Below are 14,001 nucleotides of genomic sequence, written 5' to 3' on the forward strand. Positions count from 1 at the left end.
CCCACTATGCTCCTCCCAGGTGGGACCTACTGTCTAACTGATGTTTGAAGGTTAATTTGTCAGGCCATGATTTAGAAAACCTGATGCTTGCTGTTGTGTCAGGAAGTAAGATAAAGCTAATTACATGTACATTTTAGTAGGCTATGTGAGGCACTGGATAAACCCGAAGACAGATGTGTCCGTCATGATCTGGATGACAAAGCGGTGAGGATATTTGAGTTAACAGAAAATTCAAAGAGTATGGTTTCTGAAAATGTAATGCATTTCTCAAGTTCTATGGTTTTACTTGCGTAGTATGCATGTAGCTTAACCAGTATGATGTGAGGGGGGGAAATCTACAGTAGTATTTTAATTGCATCTGGCACAGCAAGCAAACAGAATATTTGTAACTGCCGTTGTAACTGTTATTGCTCCCAGCAAGGATTGTCTGATGGTGGTATATGCACAAAAAAATGTATACCAACAAAAATGCAATTCTACTACAAATACATTTAAATTGATATTGATTTGATAAAATACTGTCCATAAGGGGACATTCATTTGACATTTTTTTTCCAACATATTTTTTATTATTTTCACAACAGAAGGCTCACGGTCATGTTATGTTCAACAATTATTATACACAATCAGAGCAAAAAAACAACAACATTTGAACAACATTTAAATCAAATGTGAGTTGATTTTCTTTGTTTCATATTATTGTAAAGATAAATAACTGTGTTCATTGGCTGTTCAGCTGTAAGCAATTAGAAGGGATCCATTAAATAATGAATGAGTAAAGAAGAAGCAATGGCGTAATAATTGTTTGTTGCAGCTTTACTAAATAGGTTAATTCTGTAAATTATGCAAGTTGTAAAATTGGTTTAAAGAGAAGCACCACATTGTTTCAACCCTGTAAAATGGACACTGCTAACATGTTATCAGTTGGAATAGTTTGTATGAAACCACAGCATAACCCAGAGACAAATTGTCCTCCGTCATACCAATAAAGCATTAATATACATTTTTCAGTATCCAGGATTAATAGAGGACATAGGTAGTTGATAAGAGGTGGAGACAGAATCTCAATTCTTACTGTGCTGTGAGAAATATAAGGATATAAGGATGTGAGAGATGTTTTCTTTGAAAAAATAAATAACATATGTCCTGAGTTCATCCATCTCCCCGATCCTCAGAAAATACCATACTTGTGTGTGGAGAAAAATCAATGTGCAACATTAGCTGCAAAATATGTTGACTGTTGCCATACAATAAGAGGTGCTACCAGCTCCGAACATGTTTCCAATGAACCACATCTGTAAAAGAAAGTATATTTAAAATGTATTTGGGTATATTGTGATTGTGATTATTTTGTGATTAATTCTTGTGAAATGTAATTATTCATTAATATGCTATTTCGTTTCGGCAATAATGTAACCTGAACATTCATGCCAATAAAGCTTATTTGAATTTGATTTAGACTCTTTTTGGTTTGGCCAAAGGGTGTAAACATCCTTTGTGGAAAGGGCGTTTGAGCCATTAACAATAGGTTTCAGTCAGGTTTCAATGGCATGTTATACAGGCATAATGAGATCACGCCCCTGCTGACGTCATCAACGCGTCATATCTGGGGGGGTGGGGGGGGGGCCTTAACACATGCGCAGTAAAATCCTGCCTGCAACCCCTCCCCCCCACCACCACCAATATTAACCCATGATTACATCTAACTCCAGTTACCGTCCACACACCACATACAACCACATCATCCTTTTTATCCATCATTCTCTTTTAAAACATCATCTTTTTATCCATCACCCTATTAAACACCATCCTTTTAGCCATCATTCTTTTACTTCTATCTATCTACCTATTTATATTTATTTTACTTTATTTATCTTATTCTTTTTAATCTTGCCTTAATTTGATTTGCACCCTGACTGACAGCCAGCCACCCCCACACCACTATCAAGTACACACACACACACAGTCAGAAAAAAAGAAAGAAAACAAACAAATATATATATATATATATATATATATATATATATATATATATATATATATATTTATATATATAAATAATAAAAAAAGAAGGAGGAAAAAACAAAAAACCTCCTCGACTGGCCGGTCATGGGCCATACTGCCTCAACACCAACCGGGCTCCTCCTACATCTCCTCTCTCCTCCTTCCAATGATTTCCTTCTTTTCTTTCTTTCTTTATTTATTTATTTGTTTATTCATTTATTTATTTGTCTGTATTTATTTTTTTCTTTCTTTAATTTATTTTTCTCTCCCTTTTGTTTTATCCATATTTCACTTTATTTTATTTTTATTATGAGGAAAAGGATGAAAAAAAGGAGTTGAGGAGTTTTTTTTTCTTTTTGTTTTTTCATATATCTACATATACACATATATACACAATCACATACACAAACATACATACACATATATATATATATAAATACACACACACATACATACATACATACATACATACACACATATATATACATACATACACACATACATATACATACATACACACATACATATACATACATACACATATATATACACATACACATATTTACCTTTTTTTACCTTTTCTTCCTTTTCCTCATAACAAAATAAAATAAAATGAAATATGGATAAAACAAAATGGAGAGAAAAATAAATTAAAGAAAGAAAACATATATATATATATAAATAAATATATATATATATATATACAAATAAATAAATAAATAAATAACAAAGAAAGAAAGAAAGAAAGAAAGAAACCTTTAAAAAAGCCAACCTAGACCAGTGTCCTATCCTCTTCTAAAGGCCTTGCCTGCTGCCTTTCCCTCCAGATTACCTCGGGTGCGCACAGTCTCCTGACGTCACAGTCTCCTCCCGTCCGTGTGACGTGTTGTCTTCCTCCTCCTCCTCAGTGAAATGCAGCTGCGCCATTCCTCCTTTGTCCATTGACGAGAGCAAGGCGACCTGCAAACAGACACACCGGTTGGGCTTCAACAACTCGACCATTTAGTGTATTGTTACCGTATTCGGTTTTTAAAGACGAGTTAACGAGCCTAGCCCTGCTTCGCCCGTTAGTCCCTCGTTCAGCCAGTGTTTGTTATGAGCCAGCAGAGTGTTTGTGAAGCCGCCGTCGAGTCGAGCCCGCAGAAGAAAATCAAAATGGAAGACACCAAATACCTCCCGGAGCTGCTGGCGGAGAAAGACAGCCTGGATCAGTCGTTCACACACGCTATGAAGCTCATCTCAGCAGGTAATGTGTTCACTATATAACACTGTAGTATCCAGGGGAACACAGGCGAACGTTAATGGTTGCTAAGGGCAGCATGCAAGAGGCCTAGTGATGTCACAGCGGCCGGTGCAGGCCTGAACAATGGCCTACAGTAACACGTGGTGGTTAGCGAGGCTCAAAGACTCGGTGGAAAATGCATCCTGTTTATATGTTTAATTCACCTTATTCGATATGATGCATGATTATGTTTTTATCAGTGTTTAACCACACCATTTTTCACTGAATAGCTTCAATTCACGCACACAAATGCAATAAAAATGGTGCCTACAAGCAAGTAATAGCACAAAAGAGATCTCACATTTGACCGGTTTGCAGGCTGCTTGCAAGATAGTCGGAGATGTGGCCTACATTCATTGCATCTGTGAATTCTTGCATGCTTAAAATGCATTTTTTTCTATCATTCTTGTTTAACCACACCATCGTTCCCTGAATAGCTTCAATTCCCCTCTCACAAATGCAATTAAAAATGGTGCCTGCAACAAGCGATTATAGCTATTTTATTGAAAGTAATAGCACAAAGGAGATCTTATATTTCACTGGTTTGCAGGCTTTTAATCAGGTCATTGCATCTGTGAATTTTGCATGCTTAAAATGCATTTTTTATCAGTCTTGTGTAACCACACCATTGTTCACTGAATAGCTTCAGTTCACTCACACAAATGCAATTAAAATGGTGCCTAAAAGCGACTATTTAATTGAAAATATTAACACAAAAGAGATCTGACTGGTTTGCAGGCTGCTACAAGATGGTAGACGTGGCCTATATTCATTGCATCATGTGAATTCTTGCATGCTTAACATGCATTTTTTCCCGCCTGCAGAGATCGAGAGGATTCAGAAAGGTGAAACAAAGAAAGAGCCAGAGAAGGAAACCTATCTGGACCTGTTTGCTACCAAGAACCTCAAACTGAAAGAGCGGGTACTCATTCCTACCAAGCAGTATCCGAGGGTGAGTGTTTCCTTTGGCTTGATCACTGGATGCTGTGTTGATGAATGTGGCCCATTGTGACATGGAAAAAACAACATTTTATTAATTATTCTAATGTAAAATGGAGGCAGTTCTCTTTCTCTGTGCTGGGCCTTAAAATGCATACCCAGTTTGCACAAGCATGTCCAACTAATCCTGAGTATCTGATAGAAGCACCCCCTCTTCCTCCAGCTTTGCTGTCCTAGAATTAGTCCAGTCATGCGCTCGGTGCCCTACTAAGCTCGTTTCTGCATGATCAGTTTCGCAGTAGTGCAGCTTGTGAAGAGGGAGTTGCTATTGTGGTATAGAAAAGGGTATTTTTGTGCAGAATGTTGCTGCCATGACCTGGTTTCATGTCTGAATAGACTGTACTACCTGCCATCTTTTACCTGTAATCTGCTTCTCTTCAGTAATGGTAACAACGTAATACAATGCTGCAATTTTCCTAAAATAATCTCTACAGGTCAACTTCGTTGGTAAGCTTTTGGGACCTCAGGGAAGCACAATCAAGAGACTCCAGGAAGAGACCGGGGCAAAGATTTCTGTTCTGGGAAAAGGTTCCATGAGGGACAAGAACAAGGTATTTGTAGAATTTTTTTCTTTATTTTTTTTTTTCTTGTTGCACTGTTCAAATGATGTAACCTGTTATTATTATTATTCATGGTGTTTTGTATGTTAATTAAAATGTCATATGTTCATCAGGAGGAAGAGCTGAGGAAGGGCGGTGAGGCCAAATATGCTCACCTGGCCATGGAGCTGCATGTGTTCATTGAGGTGATGGCACCCATCCCAGAAGCCTACATGCGAATGGCTCATGCAATGGAAGAGGTCAAGAAGTTCCTTATCCCGGTATGTGCCCATGATAACCCATTACACCCCGTCTGCAGAAGCATTGTGTGTACTTCAAACTTGGCCATGCATTATTGACGTTTTTTGTCTTTTCTGTAGGAACCCGGGGAGCATGACCCGTACATGGATCCTCACTTCTTGAATGGATCCCAGGACGGTGGCAGGGGGCGAGGTGGTCACCTAGGACGCGGCAGAGGTGGACCACCCGGTGCTGGAGGACCAAGGTAGGAGCCAGATTTCATAATAGCACTAACATCTACCACAACACATTGTAGCATCATCGGGCAGTACGTGGCATTGGCCTGTTAAGTATTTACACGCGCCCAAACAACTTCTCAATGGAACCATGTAGCAAAATGTTCACTTTCTAGTATCAGTTTTCTATGGTTGATCACAATTTACAACTTTCCACAGGGGGCGAGGGTTGCCACGTGGAGGCCCACGGGGAGCAATGCGCGGTGGTGGCCCACGTGGAGGATTGGGGCGAGGCAACGGTCACAGGGGTGCACCATCTGGTAGAGGTGGACCACCTTCTGCTCCCAATAGAGGAGGCTCGGCATCTCGCTCTAGACCCCCTACAGCAGGAGCTCCAAGGATGCTCCCCTCTGCAGCCATGTCCCACCAACAGGGACCTTCAGCATCACAGCCCAAAGCTGATGGCTATGAAGATTATGTAAGTTGCTTTAAATCCTGTTTTTTTTCTTGCTGGGTGTAATGTGGGTTCCTTTTATTGCAGTAGTTGTGACTGACTTGACGGTGTCTAACTGTGATTTTGTTGTTCTTTTTAGCCTTCATATGAAGAAGCCTATGCAGAGCCCGCCTATGAGGGATACGACAGTTATTACAATCAGCAAGCTGCACCTGCGTAAGTCAAAATTAAGTTATCTGCCCATTGAATCTGACTGTAAATTGGTGGAGTATTGTATTAACACTTCTTAACTGCCCACAGGGATACTGAATATTATGATTACGGTCACGGAGAGGCCCCGGAAACCCCATATGAGCCTTATGGTAAGATTATAAACATTGGCTTCTATTTTTGTCTGTCCACACACTCCCTTACTGTGGAGCACTGATTTGACCTCCTGTCTGCCTCACTGATGTTTTGTTCCTGTGGTTCTCCTCTCTGTGTTTGTAGCTCAAGACGATTGGGACAACTCATGGTCCAGCTCCGGGGCCGGAGGCAAGACCCCCGCTCCCAGGCAGTCGAAGGGATCATACAGAGAGCATCCCTACGGCAGATACTGAACGGCTACTGGTAGAGAGTTGCTATGGCAACTGTCTCCGATTGTAACTCGCTGAACTTTTCAAAAGTAATTTCCCTCTCGTTTGTTCCCTTTTTTTATGGTTTATTTTATTTTTGTTTTTTAAACTCGGTAGGGACGTTTTGTTGGATGTATCATAGAGTGCCAGGGGAGAAACATGAAGACGAGGTTATTCATTGTTTATCCTTTTCCATTTAATGTTTGTTTCAGTTGCGTAGTTGGCAGGTCCTAGTGACAAAACCCTAACAAAGGAACAAGAGTAACATTTTAGTGATTGATGGTTATCGTTTCGGTTAATTGTTCCTGAACAAAATGTGATTGTGGCGTTAAATTCTTCTCACGTAGGCTGCATTTTAAAAGTCCTTCATGATTGGACAAAAATGATTCATAATGCCTCGATGTAACTTCACTATAACTAGAATAGATTTAGTAACAAACTCAAATGCCGTTTTGATAAAAAAAACAAAAGTCTTACCATTATTTGTTTATACTACTATTACTATTATACTACAATACAAATCTAGTCTGGTGTGAAGTTATAGAATCTAAAATACTATTGAAATCGATTTGACAAAGAAAAATGCTTCTATTTTTGCCACACTTTACAATTGGTATATTTTGTTCTGTCCAGACTATTGCAAAATCAACGCTGATGATCGACTAATTCTTGTAAAGTTTGAAGGATAACAATCCTTGCTGTGTGAGAGGAAGGCTGCAGCCAACTCAATATTTTGTACATAACTTAGGACAACTGTGTATGCTTTAAGCCGTGCCGTCTCCAAAATGCATAATGCTTGTGTACCTTTGGCTAAATAGGATACTAAATATATCCCAAAATGTTTTTCTGCAGTGCGTGTTTCAATAAAGTTTCTAGTTTCTTTTTAATCAATCTAAACATGGTATTTTGCCTTTGTTGTACCAAAGGAATGCCTTCAGTTTGTGAAAGTGGTCCTCAGTGGTTTCTCAACAACGCTGAATAAGCTGTATGTATACACGTCAGCCTGACAAAAAACAAAAGCAGTGTTTTGACAATGAGTTGATCCTCTTCGTCTGTTTTCAAAACTTATCTAAATGTCACCTTCAACAAAAAAAACAAATAAAGCTCATCATTCCTTGAGGTAATGTGCTGCCAAATACATGTTTGATTTGAGAATGATATAGTGCTTGAATATGGATTGTCATTAACCTTTAGCTAGTGTATCTATTCAAGCTCTCAAGAGAGCAATGTATCTTCAGCCACTTGAAATAACTGAATTTCAACAGTATTTCAAATCAAGCTTGCAGGGATCTTACTTGACTTTGATGCAAAGTCATGCTGGCTGGTTTTTATAAAAGAAAAAAATCGCAGAGGAGAGGATTCTAAAAGCCTAAAGATCGCCACAAGAAGGTAAAACTAACCCCAACACTCCTTTGTTAGATTTTTTTTTTTTTGTTTTCTGTGCAAAACATCCAAGTAATGCAAGTCATCCAAAACATATCCAAAACATTGAAGTACAAAATTATGCTATCTGTAGTTATTTCCGAGCAAAATAAGCCGTACAAAACAATCAGAAATGGTTGTGATGCAACTCTTGCTCAAATAAAACCAACAATGGTCCATTCATTTCACTCAATACTTACCAATTTCCATCTTGATAATTTCTGTAGAATGTAGATTAATGAAAATTAGTAGTTGCACTCAAAGCGTTAAAACATCCCATTGGTGGACAAAAACCTTTCAGCTTGAGTTGCATGATACTTTTGTAGTATAAAGTTAGTTTTGCATGTGTGCAATTCACTGTGTGCATGTAGGCACTGGTGTGTCCAAGATCTCATTTCTGTTTCTCTTCTTAGGTGGTCAGAAAACTGTAGGTGCAGTTGGCACATTGAACTCCAGTTTACCAGGTTTTTATGGTCAGTTGAAAAATATACTGCAGATAAGTGTTAGCCTTGAATTTTGCTGTTGCGATTATTAATATCTTCTCTCTGTCTTTGACAGGTTCGTTGAAAGTCCCTGGAAAGAGCAGAGGCCTTGCAGGGTCTCTTGAGACTGACTGCTCCTTTGTCGAAACTAATCCCTCAGGGGATTTGTCTGTTTTTAAATACTTTTTTTATGAGGATGTCTGTGCGATCATTGATCATGTGGAATTTTATGATTTTTATTGAATGTGTCCAGATTTACATTTTTTTTTACCCGAGACATTTTAACTGCCTTTTTATGAAAAAACAAAAGTGAAAATAAAGTCTTTTTTAATGTAAGTTAAGGAATTCTGTCTTTGTGATCGAGCGGCCTGTCCATATTAACTGGATGGTCTTCTTTATTTAAAGCTGCACCAAGGTTTCAATGAGTAAAGGATAAAGTAAAATACATTTGTCATTTCAGTCTTGCCTTATATTTATGCATAGATCCTATTTCAATTTACTATATGTAGTCTGGTTTGAACTTAATTCTCGTAACTTTTCACATGCAACATGTGCGATTTACCAAAGACAAACCACGGTAGACCTGTTTTTGTCTGTCCTTTTGAAGACCCAGGACAAGCAGGTGTCAAGTCAACACTGATGAACTATGCAATAATAAAGTGAAATGAGGTGTTGAGGTATAACAGACCATGCCAGGCTTTACACTTCATACTGTACCTCGTCGGGAGATAACACACGGCAGGTCCCATGATAGCTAGTTCTCATAGTGGGTCTAGTGCTGTGTTGTAAACTGGGTCAGTGGGAGAGGCCTGGAGCCTTTGGTAGGTCAACACTAGCACAAGTGAGATGAAAAAGTAATCTGATCTGTCTGTATTAGCAAAAAGCTTACAGAGATGTATGTTCACACTTGAAATGTGGCTCAAAACAATTCAGAAATGATTAAATCCCACATGCCTTTTCCTAGTTTGTACATTTGTAAGTTATGAGCTAAATAATAATCCAAAATTCCAAAAAAATGGACAAGACACTTTCTACAATCAGTGCATGGATTGCATCAAATCAATTATCTGACAAACACGTTATGTTGAAAAATAAAGAATTGCATACACAGTATATACAGTTGCAGAAGCCCCAATCTGTAAAAATATCACTTATGATCCTAAACATTTTTTAAACAAAAACATTTGTAAGTATTTTACCTACAGCGCTGGAAAGCACTGTAGGTAAAAAAAATATTTATATTTAATGCTACTTTATACTTCTACTCCTATAGATCTCAGAGGTAAATATTGTACTTTTTACTCCACTACATCTTATCTGACAGCTTTAGTTATTAGTTACTTTGCAGATTCAGGTCAGTATTAAATATAATTGACAAATTATGATGTGTTTTTATAGATTAAGCTGCACAGGAGTAAACATTAATATATACATTAGTTGAAATCAGCTCCACCTTTACCAGCTGCAACATTAAAGTGATGAACACATTAATACATTCAATAATTAGAATCCGGTAATATAAAATATATTATTCTGAAATGGACCACAATGAGTAATTTTGGTACTTTAAGCATATTTTTCTTTCTGTAATAATTCATTGGGAGTTAAAACAAGTGTACAGAAACATACAAATATAAGTGATTGTCCCTCCACATTTTGGTATTTTTAAAAATAATTATTTAAAATAAATTAATACAAATAAAGAAGAAAATAAGATTAAAAATTGTTTTAAATAAAATAAAAAATAAAGTACACATTGACAGTAATAATAATTACAGGATAAATCCCAAACTACAGATAAAATAGGCTGATAAACATTACCATGTACAAATAGACAATTTAACTGGTAGTGGTCATTTCTTTTTCACATAAATCAAACTTTATGATGTCATACAATTTAGCTGATGTAGAGAAATACATTTCATATGCCATAAGTCCATTAGTCTGCCAAAATACACCAAATGAAATTAAAACATACTTACTATAGATACTTCTTAACCTCTCTAGGGTATTTACTTAATTATTAATTATCATTTTCTACGCGCTGTTTTTTTTTCTCTACATTTATTTTATTTATTTATTTAAGATTTCTATCTTACCACCATGAACTACTGTAGTACTTATTACTTTTACTTCTAACTAATTAAATTATTTAAAAAATGATCTCTATGTTATTTTTTCTGTAACTTTACCTCTAGGGGTGGGAAGAAGGCTGGACCTGTCTCTGTGTGGGAGTGGGAGGCGATGTGTATGTGTGTTTTTATCTATGTACATATTAAATGTTAAATGTAATGCATGGATATGTACAATTACATGCTGATCAATCTGTGCAATAATTATATAATTATCTGACGGACACTTTGTGCAATAATCTAGCAAAACTGTAATCTGGCAAAATTGTCATCTCAACAATATATATATTGTATTTTTATATTTTATTATCTTTTATATTTTTTATATTTATATTGCACTTTCTCTTTTTTATTGTATTATCTTTTCATTAGCACCTATGGGATTGTCACAATCTAATTTCGTTGTGCTACACAATGACAATAAAGGGCTTGATTTTGAATTTAACATATCATATTTTTTTGTATTATGGCACAGGTATTATAATTTTTTGCTATCTTTGGAAAAAAAAGGAATACAATTTTTTTTCCCCCATAAAAAAATTAAAATTAAAATTAAAACATACTACAAAAAATACAAAATACAAGTTAATTAATCAATATTTTAGTATATTTTGATGCTGATACTTTAATACTTTGTAACATTTTGATTGCAGGACTTTTACCTGTAACAGAGTATTTCTACACTGTGGTATTACTACTTTTATTACAGTAAAATACATGATTACCTATAAACACTGCTCTCCCTATCTTTATTTAAGTATAATAGATGATTACCTATAAACACTGCTGTCCCTTTCTTTATATAAGTATAATAGATGATTACCTATAAACACTGCTGTCCCTTTCTTTATATAAGTATAATAGATGATTACCTATAAACATTGCTCTCCCTATCTTTATATAAGTATAATAGATGATTACCTATAAACACTGCTGTCCCTTTCTTTATATAAGTATAATAGATGATTACCTATAAACACTGCTCTCCCTTCCTTTATATAAGTATAATAGATGATTACCTATAAACACTGCTCTCCCTTCCTTTATATAAGTATAATAGATGATTACCTATAGACACTGCTGTCCCTTCCTTTATATAAGTATAATAGATGATTACCTATAAACACTGCTCTCCCTTCTTTTATATAAGTATAATACATGATTACCTATAAACACTGCTGTCCCTTCCTTTATATAAGTATAATAGATGATTACCTATAAACACTGCTCTCCCTTTCTTTATATAAGTATAATAGATGATTACCTATACACACTGCTGTCCCTTTCTTTATATAAGTATAATACATGATTACCTATAAACACTGCTCTCCCTTCCTTTATATAAGTATAATAGATGATTACCTATAGACACTGCTGTCCCTTTCTTTATATAAGTATAATAGATGATTACCTATAAACACTGCTCTCCCTATCTTTATATAAGTATAATAAATGATTACCTATAAACACTGCTCTCCCTATCTTTATATAAGTATAATAGATGATTACCTATAAACACTGCTCTCCCTTCCTTTATATAAGTATAATAAATGATTACCTATAAACACTGCTCTCCCTTCCTTTATATAAGTATAATAAATGATTACCTATAAACACTGCTGTCCCTATCTTTATATAAGTATAATAGATGATTACCTATAAACACTGCTCTCCCTTCCTTTATATAAGTATAATAGATGATTACCTATAAACACTGCTCTCCCTTCCTTTATATAAGTATAATAGATGATTACCTATAAACACTGCTCTCCCTTTCTTTATATAAGTATAATAGATGATTACCTATAAACACTGCTCTCCCTTCCTTTATATAAGTATAATAGATGATTACCTATAGACACTGCTCTCCCTTTCTTTATATAAGTATAATAGATGATTACCTATAAACACTGCTGTCCCTTCCTTTATATAAGTATAATAAATGATTACCTATAAACACTGCTCTCCCTTCCTTTATATAAGTATAATAAATGATTACCTATAAACACTGCTCTCCCTTCCTTTATATAAGTATAATAAATGATTACCTATAAACACTGCTGTCCCTATCTTTATATAAGTATAATAGATGATTACCTATAAACACTGCTCTCCCTTCCTTTATATAAGTATAATACATGATTACCTATAAACACTGCTGTCCCTTTCTTTATATAAGTATAATAGATGATTACCTATAAACACTGCTGTCCCTTTCTTTATATAAGTATAATAGATGATTACCTATAAACACTGCTGTCCCTTTCTTTATATAAGTATAATAGATGATTACCTATAAACACTGCTGTCCCTTTCTTTATATAAGTATAATAGATGATTACCTATAAACACTGCTGTCCCTTCCTTTATATAAGTATAATAAATGATTACCTATAAACACTGCTCTCCCTATCTTTATATAAGTATAATAAATGATTACCTATAAACACTGCTCTCCCTTCCTTTATATAAGTATAATAGATGATTACCTATAGACACTGCTCTCCCTTCCTTTATATAAGTATAATACATGATTACCTATAAACACTGCTGTCCCTTCCTTTATATAAGTATAATAGATGATTACCTATAAACACTGCTGTCCCTTCCTTTATATAAGTATAATAAATGATTACCTATAAACACTGCTCTCCCTTCCTTTATATAAGTATAATAGATGATTACCTATAAACACTGCTCTCCCTTTCTTTATATAAGTATAATAGATGATTACCTATAAACACTGCTGTCCCTTCCTTTATATAAGTATAATAAATGATTACCTATAAACACTGCTCTCCCTTCCTTTATATAAGTATAATAGATGATTACCTATAAACACTGCTCTCCCTTTCTTTATATAAGTATAATAGATGATTACCTATAAACACTGCTGTCCCTTCCTTTATATAAGTATAATACATGATTACCTATAAACACTGCTGTCCCTATCTTTATATAAGTATAATAGATGATTTCCTATAAACACTGCTGTCCCTTCCTTTATATAAGTATAATAAATGATTACCTATAAACATTGCTCTCCCTTCCTTTATATAAGTATAATAGATGATTACCTATAAACATTGCTCTCCCTTCCTTTATTTAAGTATAATAGATGATTACCTATAAACACTGCTCTCCCTTTCTTTATATAAGTATAATACATGATTACCTATAAACACTGCTCTCCCTTCCTTTATATAAGTATAATAGATGATTACCTATAAACACTGCTCTCCCTTCCTTTATATAAGTATAATAGATGATTACCGATAAACACTGCTGTCCCTTCCTTTATATAAGTATAATAAATGATTACCTATAAACACTGCTCTCCCTTCCTTTATATAAGTATAATAAATGATTACCTATAAACACTGCTCTCCCTTCCTTTATATAAGTATAATAAATGATTACCTATAAACACTGCTGTCCCTATCTTTATATAAGTATAATACATGATTACCTATAAACACTGCTCTCCCTTCCTTTATATAAGTATAATAAATGATTACCTATAAACACTGCTCTCCCTTCCTTTATATAAGTATAATAGATGATTACCTATAAACACTGCTGTCCCTTCCTTTATAT

The 14,001-nt window shown here is 35.1% G+C and overlaps 1 protein-coding gene across 3 annotated transcripts; it reads left to right on the top strand.

Annotated features, from left to right (window-relative positions):
• The first annotated feature begins 2,946 nt into the window (after nucleotides 1–2,946).
• Nucleotides 2,947–8,608, top strand: khdrbs1a (KH domain containing, RNA binding, signal transduction associated 1a). 3 transcript variants are annotated; one of them, XR_005203612.1, is made up of 11 exons: nucleotides 2,947–3,250; nucleotides 4,111–4,238; nucleotides 4,720–4,836; nucleotides 4,959–5,105; nucleotides 5,205–5,329; nucleotides 5,520–5,778; nucleotides 5,894–5,970; nucleotides 6,055–6,116; nucleotides 6,244–6,418; nucleotides 8,204–8,263; nucleotides 8,349–8,608. XR_005203612.1 is itself a non-coding variant. In XM_037746854.1 (9 exons), the coding sequence occupies exons 1-9, from the start codon at nucleotides 3,100–3,102 to the stop codon at nucleotides 6,351–6,353; spliced, it is 1,176 nt and encodes a 391-aa protein (XP_037602782.1). In that variant the 5' UTR covers nucleotides 2,947–3,099; the 3' UTR covers nucleotides 6,354–7,492. The 3 variants fall into 3 exon arrangements, 1 of the variants encoding a protein (XP_037602782.1); XR_005203613.1 differs by lacking the exon at nucleotides 8,204–8,263; XM_037746854.1 differs by lacking the exons at nucleotides 8,204–8,263; nucleotides 8,349–8,608 and having other exon boundaries at nucleotides 6,244–7,492.
• The last annotated feature ends 5,393 nt before the right edge of the window (nucleotides 8,609–14,001 follow it).

The sequence above is a fragment of the Sebastes umbrosus genome, chromosome 16, assembly GCF_015220745.1.
Source record: "Sebastes umbrosus isolate fSebUmb1 chromosome 16, fSebUmb1.pri, whole genome shotgun sequence".
NCBI lineage: Eukaryota > Metazoa > Chordata > Actinopteri > Perciformes > Sebastidae > Sebastes > Sebastes umbrosus.

What these genes read in the sequence shown, in the direction of transcription:
- khdrbs1a (XM_037746854.1), top strand. Translation starts at nt 3,100, where the DNA reads ATGAGCCAGCAGAGTGTTTGTGAAGCCGCCGTCGAGTCGAGCCCGCAG. An exon ending in CTGATGGCTATGAAGATTAT is followed by an intron (nt 5,779 to 5,893) that starts GTAAGTTGCTTT and finishes TGTTCTTTTTAG; the next exon opens with CCTTCATATGAAGAAGCCTA. An exon ending in AATCAGCAAGCTGCACCTGC is followed by an intron (nt 5,971 to 6,054) that starts GTAAGTCAAAAT and finishes AACTGCCCACAG; the next exon opens with GGATACTGAATATTATGATT.